We start from the raw sequence: 8938 nt of genomic DNA, 5'->3' as shown, positions 1-8938 counted from the left end.
ATTTCTTTATCAACACTGGTGTTGTTGTGACGACCTTCTGTTTGCCAGTCGTTGCCAGTTGGTTTCTGAAGGAAACCAACTGTCAACCAACTGGCAACCGCGTTGCTGAGAAACTAGTTGTGCAGAAGGTCGTCACAACAACATCAGTGTTGATAAAGAAATTGACAGATTTCGAAACGTCCACAATAAGTGCTGTTTTATTGGACTAGAACTATGAATTTCGTCTTTATTTAATCACTGATTTTATTAGAATATTATGGATATTATCTGATTGATGAGACAAATGAACACTTGAACACTTACTCGACGGGTGACTTGGAATGCCTCGTGGTCGTGGACATTAAACTGTTATATTTTAAGGGATAATCGTAGAAATGTATAACAAGCCGTAAGAAGACCTATTAACAGGAAAATGCTGTCATTTGTAGTTAATTGGCGTATACATTAAGCAAGTCTATCTTCAATAGGGCCGAAGTAGCCTTTGCAGCTCAATCATTAACATGGTAAGGCCTTTTCACTGTCTTTCTATAGATAATTATTATACAAATCATGATAAATAATTTATAATGAAATAAAGAAAACATCATGGTTGAAATGGCTACTAATAATAAAGCGACTAGATAATCATAATGTATACAAAGCGAAACTCATGTAAACATAGTGAACATTTTCCACAAACTGAAGTATCATAGTTGAGAGCAACATTCACGAATAGCAGTTTTTATGTAAATAAGTGGAAAAAAACCGACATTTCACTCTAACTGATTGCTAGCCTACAGTAATAAGGCGACGAAAAAAAACCCTGTTCTACGGGCGGACGGACCTTTAAAGTAGGGTCGGTCGGTCGGGCGTGTTTGTTTTTTTCTGGATGTTAAAATTACCCTAAAATTTCACCCAAATCCGACAAATCTGAAAAAATCTGAATATTTTTTGCAAACATATTTTCTAAGGCACTACATCGAATTTGGTCCTATAGACATGATAAAACTATCGGTGCCCGGTTAGGTAAAGATGACTCTTAACACCACTCCCTGGAGATGTAATAAATTGTATCAAGCATAATAATTAACAGTTGCATAGTATTATTGTTTTACATTTAAATAAAAAACGAATGCACTGTACAAATATTCAGAGTAGGCCTACAATAAAAAGTACCATGCCATCGGTACCTCTTCGGGCACCGATAACGCTATAGGACCAAAAACGATGTTGTGCCTAAACATATTCAGCCAAAATTAATCAATCTTGGCCCCAAAACGGCTAATTTTATATGATTTGAGCAAAATTTAAAAAAAAATATCCAAAACTGGGTCGGTGGGTCCGTAGAACAGGGTTTTTATTTTCGTCGCCTAACTGATACTTTCCAATATATTCTTTCTTTACACAGCCTGCATGCAAAACACCTCAAACGAAGGAGGTCTATGCAGTCCTTCTGTATTTCAGCATTGTTGGTGTATTAGCCTATTGGATTCTGGGACAAGGTAGGCTTATAATTATTAAGTTAGAAATTAAGATAAACTAATAAGGCTGCGTCCAACTGTAGATACCGCAAGTTTCCATTGATTATATAGACATTGCACATGAATTAGGGGTTCATTCATATATTTTCATGACTAAACGGTTGTTTATGCCCGAGGGGCCGCTTGCACACAAGAACATTTTGTAATTCTTATTTCATAATAACAACAAAAAATTACAAGTAACATTATTAAAAGTCATGATTTTCCTTCATTTTTCCTACCCGGCGATCGCACATCCGGGACACCGGGCATAAACGCTGTTTATGCCCGGCTCTCGACCACTGTCACGCGGGCCGTTACATATAGCGTGTATGTATATATGAACGGTATTTATGACCAGCAAAAAAGGGCGCAAATCCAATCAGAAACGTCGTTATATCGTGAGTATGTATGAACACTGACTCATCACACTAAACTCCACCTAATTTGTATCTTAATGTTAAAGGAAGGTGAACGGATGGAAAATCGAATTCTTTAAAACTTACGTATAACATAAAACATCGTCCCTTTCAAGCATTCATGCGAAAAGAACACGAAAATGTAAATTTGATTAATTCCATATGGAGTTACGAGCGTGATACTGGTAGTCTATGCTGTTTTATTAATGATAATCATCATGATCATGTAATAATTATATTGATATCATTGATATCATGTTAAAGACCCTATTTGTCTCATTAACGTAATTATTGAAAATATTAGGAGTTCCAAATCGGTGTATTTCCGAAGATATTATCAAAAAACTGTCGAATTAGTTCCAAACGTGGTATACCTCAGTCGAGACTAATTCGACAGTTTGTGATTAATTTCTTCGGATACCGATTTGGAACGCCTATAATTTCAATTATGTTAATGACAAAAATTTGAGCTTTCACCTGATGCCAATATCTGCATTTTTATGGGGTAAAGTGGGGGATGAGGCTGTCAATAATTGTGGTCATTTGGGGCTTTGGGATAACAAGCTTTTCACTATATGTTTATGTTTTAGAATTTATAAATTCACCCATTACATTATACACAACAACTGGTCAATGTGGCGTTTGTGCTAGATAACATTGAAACACCGATGTTTTTGCTTGTTAGTGACTCTAAACACCGTCCTGAACAACATATTTAAAACGGACAAAAAAGGACAAAAAAGGACATGGGAATGGTAATTTGCATATATTCAAAATGGCCTCTAATGCAGGGCTCAAATTTCAAAATTGGGCGAACATGGATAAAAACCATCTAATTGTATTCCTCTCTGTTAGAATTCAGAAAAAGTATAGTTTGGCCTACATCCGATGTACAGTGCTTGAGTTATAGGCATAAAGGTCAAATGTCAAATTTTGGTCTCCATCATTGTTCACAGGGGTAAAAAAAAAATGCTCCGATTTTGATCAAAGTGGTCTCAAATTGTTCCGCTTTGAACAACATTTAACAACAACAAAATCCGCTTGGAACAACATTTTATAAAAAATAGTTTGCTATATCTCAGGTGATTTGGTACCTGGGTAACATCACAAAATAGGTCAAGGTTAACATGATTCAATGGGCTTTGACTTTTTTGCCCTGTTACCCAGTACAGGTAACAAAACACCTGAGATGGACAACTATTCTTTGGTTAAAATGTTGTTCCAAGCGGCACTTTTTGAGACCACTTTGATCAAAATCGGAGCATTTTTTTTACCCCTGTGGACAATTATTGAGACCAAAATTTGACATTTGACATGTATGCCATATACTTAAGAACTGTACATCGGAGATAGGTCAAGCTATACTTTATCTGAATCCTAATGATGAGAGCAGTGGCGTAGCCAGTGGGGGGGGGGGCAGGGGCCGGTGTCGTGGCCGTCGGTACATGTAAGGCCGTCAGTAGACTGTTAACACTAGGCCATTTTATACCCAGGTGACAGAAAAAAAGGGGAAAAATTGTAAATGAAATGGAATTTTACATTAAAATTGAATTGTGTGTTTTGATATTGGTACCGCCTAATATCCTTTTTTTTTTTTTTTTTTTTCTTTTTCAAACCATTACAAAAAAATTGGGGTCAACAAATCACAACTTCCGTCGGCAAAAAATATTTCCGTCGGTACATTTACAAGTTGTGCCCCCTCGGTTCCAAAATCCTGGCTACGCCACTGAATGAGAGGACACGAGAGGTACGATATCGCACCTTTAGTGAGAAAGTCAACATCCAGTCTGATCTTGATGACTTCATGGACTGGTAACTAACCACCTGAATCTAAACCCTGACAAATGCCCAACTCTTCAAATTTGTTCCATGAGAAACCCACCTTCTCATCCCGATCTGAAGCTTGACCCTTCATTGTGCTTTCATTTGTTTCATCAGCCAAAGTTCTGGGCATCTTCATATCAGTAAGATCTTAAATGGGATGCCCATGCAGGTGGATCACACGTGCAAGTGTGCCAACAAACACCTCTTCATGGTCCGTTCTCTGAAACGTTTTGGTTTCAATATTTCTGAGCTGACCACAGTTTATGTCGGTTACATACGTCCCCTTTTGGAATACTCTGATGCCGTTTGGCATTCATCGCTCACTGTTAAGCAACTTGAACGTGTCCAGAAAAGGGCCTGTAGAATCGTTCTGGGTGCTGATTATCATGATTATATTTCTTATGATAATGCAGTTAGTCACTGCACTGCAAAAACAAGTGTTTATATTTAAACACCATATTGTGTTTATCAGAGCAACACTTAATAAACACATAATTCATGTTAATGGTCTAACACTAATGTTAATGGTCTAACACTAATGTTCATAAATTAACACTTGGTGTTATATTACAAACATAAGTGTTTGTAATATAACACCAAGTGTTAATTTATGAACATTAGTGTTGGTGTTATATTACAAACATAAGTGTTAATTTATGAACATTAGTGTTAGACCATTAACATGAATTATGTGTTTATTCAGTGTTGCTCTGATAAACACAATATGGTGTTTAAATATAAACACTTGTTTTTGCAGTGTGTTAGTGTTAGTATTATTTTGTAAGCTTGACTCTCTCTGGCTCTCTGCCAGGAAGGAACAACACTCACTTAAGTTCGCACATTTGCTTACTAAATAAAAGCCTACCAACATGTTGCTCCCTCCTATAGTAGTACAGTGAAGTCCATAGAAGAAAGCTGAAAAATGCAGCCCATATCTCTAAATTGCGTGCGAGCACTAGCAGATTTGCCAAAAGTCCCATTTATTGTCATGTCAACAACATTGTCAAAAAGTGCAATAAATTACTTGGTTTTACCAGAATTGTCGCGGGCAGTAAGAACTCCTATGTTCTACTCAAACTTTACCAGTCGCTCATTTTGCCAATACTAGATTACTGCTCGCCTGTTTGGAATGTTTACAAGAAATGTAATATTGATAAATTGGAACAAATACAGCATCGTGCTACTAGGTCAATTCTTTGTCAACGGAGGGGGGATCAATCATATGAGGACAGACTCAGAACTCTAAATCTCACAACTTTGAAAACTAGAAGGACTTATTTGTCTGTTTCATTCGCTTGTTCATGTCTTACTAATGCCAATTCCTTTCTTTTTTCCAGGTGGTGTGTTAATACGAGACATGAAGCTTTAATTTTTAAACAATCAATCACTCCTAAAACAGATGCTTACAAAAACTGTCTTTTAGTTAATTTCCCAGTGTTATGGTCTTCAATTCCATCCGATATCAGAGACTCATATCTCACCTGTAGCAAGTCTACTTTTAAATCTCAACTCAAATCTCACTATATGGAGCATGATGATTAATTTGTATTGATGCCTTTTTGTATTTTTTTTCCAATATGATTTGTATGTGTGTGGTCTGCTGAGTTGGGAGCGCTGCGCCTTGTGGTGACAGTGCTCTTTTGTGCTTTCAGTGTTCCCCGGCAGCTCAGTAGACCCAATTTGTTGTTTTGTCTCAATTTTGTTGTTAATTGCCAGATGAATAAAATAAATAAATAAAATAAATAAAATTCCTACTACATTAATCTGCTGAATAAGTTGCTTGCGTGTTGGTGGCTTCCCGTTGTGCCCTTTTACATCTCTCTGCTGTCCTCCATGCCAAGTTGCCTTTGTTCATAGTTTTGCCTTAGGTGTGTTTTTTGTTTCTCTCTTTTTTTTTGATGTGTTTCTTGTACAATGCAATTCGGCCGTTTAGATGTTGCATAGCTTAATAAAATCATATCATATCAAATCACACTTTATCTGAGGTGCCCCTTCAGGCCGACTGCTGATCTGCCGGCAATTGGTTATTGACCTGTGTCAAGATGGTATTGCTAAAGGTCGGTGATTTTGAGTCAAACTTCTTGAATGTTTTGATCACAGAATTATCACAACGTCTTTGTTGTCGAAGGTGTGATTTGTGCTGTCCAAATGCGTATATCAACGGCCGAATCTTTTAATTCAGCATTCACGACATTTATTTGACTCTTAATATTTTCATGCAACTAAAGGATAATGATATCATCAGCAAATAGTATAAAATCCAGAATGTTAGAGGTACTAGTGATATCATTAACATTATAGTATAAAAAATAGTGGACCTAATATTGATCCTTGCGGAACACCACATAAAATATCTTTAAGGTGTGAATCACACGTGTTATATAAGATACATATTGCTTTCTATTACTTAAGATAATTTCTAAACCATTCCAATACCACACCACGAAATCCAAAATGCTTTAATTTATGAAGAAGTATTTTGCGGTCAATTGTATCAAACGCCTTTTGTTTTTCTCTCCTTGCAGAGTTTTACAGCATTAGCAAACGTGATAAGATCGTCCACCTCAACTATTCGCGCTCATTGCAAGCCAGTGATGTGCAAAAACCACTCCATGTCATCATTGTCACCCAAATGCGATCCGGATCTACATTTGCAGGTGAACTTTTGAACCAAAACAACCAATTCTCCTATTTCTTTGAACCTCTCTATGAATTCAGACGTGACATATATGGCAAAAAAATTGATATCTTAAACTATGTGCAAGCTCCTTTAAAAAATGTCTTACTTTGCCGATTTAAGGCGTTTACAAGTTTGCAATGGTGGGCGAATGACAGTCGACGTTCAAAATGGGATTGTTCGCACAGTAATGTCGTTCAGATGTCTCCACTTTGTAAATTTAATGAGCAATCACAGATTTATTGGCCGAAAAGGTCTGAGCGTGATTATTTAGATATATTAGAAACAGTTTGTAGAAATAGGATATTTAGAGCGGCCAAGACTATACGAGTGGCGGATATTGGAGAGTTGCAGCAACTGGTAGAAGATACAGACTTGAATGTGAAAATAGTTCACTTAGTTCGAGATCCAAGGGCTGTATATCACTCGCGTATGGCTATATCAAATACTACAGATATTACTTCAAATTTGTGCCAGAGGCTGAAGAAAAATATTCGGTACTGGATCAACACACCAAAATGGCTGCAGAACCGTTACATGCTTTTACGCTATGAGGATCTAGCCGATAAACCATTTCAAAATGCAAATAAGTTATATAATTTTCTTGGTATTCCGATGCCTTTGTCTGTAAAACAATGGATATCGTTGAATACATTACGTAATGATGGGGATAAATGGTCAACGACGCGTAATTCGAGCTGGACAGCGCGTACGTGGAGATTTGATATGAATATTCATGATGTATTCCTGGTTCAATCTCAATGCAATACATCAATGATACAATTGGGTTATAGACTGGTATTCACGCAAGATGATTTAACAAATGAGAATTTTCGCGTAGTAGATCCACTAAAGATACTAGTAAACGATTAAGGTAATGATCTTGACATGAGGAAAAATAATTAATCACTTTTTTGAAAAGAAGATACACATATCCTTCATAACATGAATCTTGAAAAGAAGTAGGCCTACCAATGCGCCATTTCCCCCTATTTTTTCTCTCGTTGCTGATGGAAACAAATCCCAATTGTACTTGTATAGCGCGAAGTAATATTCGTGCGTATGCACCAAATATGTGTCTTGTTGCTAGTAGTTCATGATGCAGTTATGTCTACAGTAGAATTCACCACGACCTTTGCAGGACTTAAACCCCAATAAAAGCTATTAAACCAAGATAACACTCATTGAAAACTGCTCAACTATGTTAAATCAGATCTTCTCTGGTTAAATCCACACTACACATTGTTTCTGTTTTACCTGTGCAATATTGCAATGAGCTGGTATTATAGTTTCAGTTGGGTGAACGATTATAAAGCAAAAGCAAGGTAACAATACTGTGTGAACCTTTGTTTCCCAAATGAGACAATAGTCTGCATATTGTTAACCAGCATTCTTGAAAATGAGAAACATAATGGTTGAAGACTTAACACGATTTGGAAATCATTTCTTCATTTTTTTGGTGTTATCTGTCATTTACATATACCAGTAATATTTTATTTTTAAGGATTATGGTAGTTTATTGCCCTTTTTTATTGCGGAAACTTCAAAAAATCAATAGTATTCATTAAAAGTTATATGTCTCCTGTTATGTTTTGTGCATCCAATATGAATTTGTAAACGTAAAAGCATATACAATAAAAGAACCAAGAAAATATGATGAATTATAGGCCTAAATAGATGAAGGTCACGTTCCTCTTCACAGGTGATCTATGGATCCGGATGTATATTTATTTCCGTAGATAACATTTGCATAGGAACCGCACAGTCTGAGGCAAGGTTGATTTTTGATACTTATTTCGTTTACCATTTCGTTATAAAATAAAAGACAAAAGAGTGCATGCAGAGAGCTCCAAAATCTAGCTAAGTCGGGTGAGGTGAAATTCTGATGTATGACCCCCTTTCAGTGGCGGGGCTATTGGGGGGGCAAGGGGGCATTTTCCCCACAAATATTTTTCTTGCCCCCCCCAGTTTTTCCCCCCACTTTTGAGGCAAAATCCCCAAAATCACGTAAATTTCCATTTTTTTTTTTTTTTTTGCCCCCTTTGCGTGGTAGAATTATATTCAAATGATATTGATAATATTAGTATCTGCAATGAAAGTCAAACATACCACCTCCAAATGAATGTAAAGCAAAGCAAACTCCTTGTGTGTTCCATCCAAGCAGCAGATAAATATGGACATGCAGCTAAGTGGCACGCTTCTTGCGTAAGACCGGTAGAGTACGCCACCGTACAAAAACCACTGATGCAAAACATATTATTGAAAAGTAGTATACGTTGGCGTTAGTGGGATAGTTAAAAATGAAAATGTAACATATGCAAATAATAATAAAAATAATAACAATAAATATATAAATAATCAGTGATAATAACACGACATACTTATCAATACATCAATAGCAGCAGTAGATAGCTACTTCGCCAATACCAATATCAGCAGTAGATAGCTAATTCATCAACAGCAATATCCGCAGTAGATAGCTACTTCATCAATACCAATATTAGCAGTAGATTGCTACT

General features: G+C 36.4%; 1 protein-coding gene across 1 annotated transcript; it reads left to right on the top strand.

Moving 5' to 3' along the window:
- The first annotated feature begins 5784 nt into the window (after positions 1-5784).
- LOC140167827 (carbohydrate sulfotransferase 1-like) lies at positions 5785-7292 on the top strand. Its single transcript, XM_072191119.1, has 2 exons — positions 5785-5803; positions 6268-7292. Exons 1-2 carry the CDS (start codon positions 5785-5787, stop codon positions 7290-7292), a joined length of 1044 nt encoding a protein of 347 aa, XP_072047220.1.
- The last annotated feature ends 1646 nt before the right edge of the window (positions 7293-8938 follow it).

This window comes from Amphiura filiformis, chromosome 13 (assembly GCF_039555335.1).
Source record: "Amphiura filiformis chromosome 13, Afil_fr2py, whole genome shotgun sequence".
Lineage (NCBI taxonomy): Eukaryota > Metazoa > Echinodermata > Ophiuroidea > Amphilepidida > Amphiuridae > Amphiura > Amphiura filiformis.
This window is presented reverse-complemented; position numbering and strand designations above follow the sequence as displayed.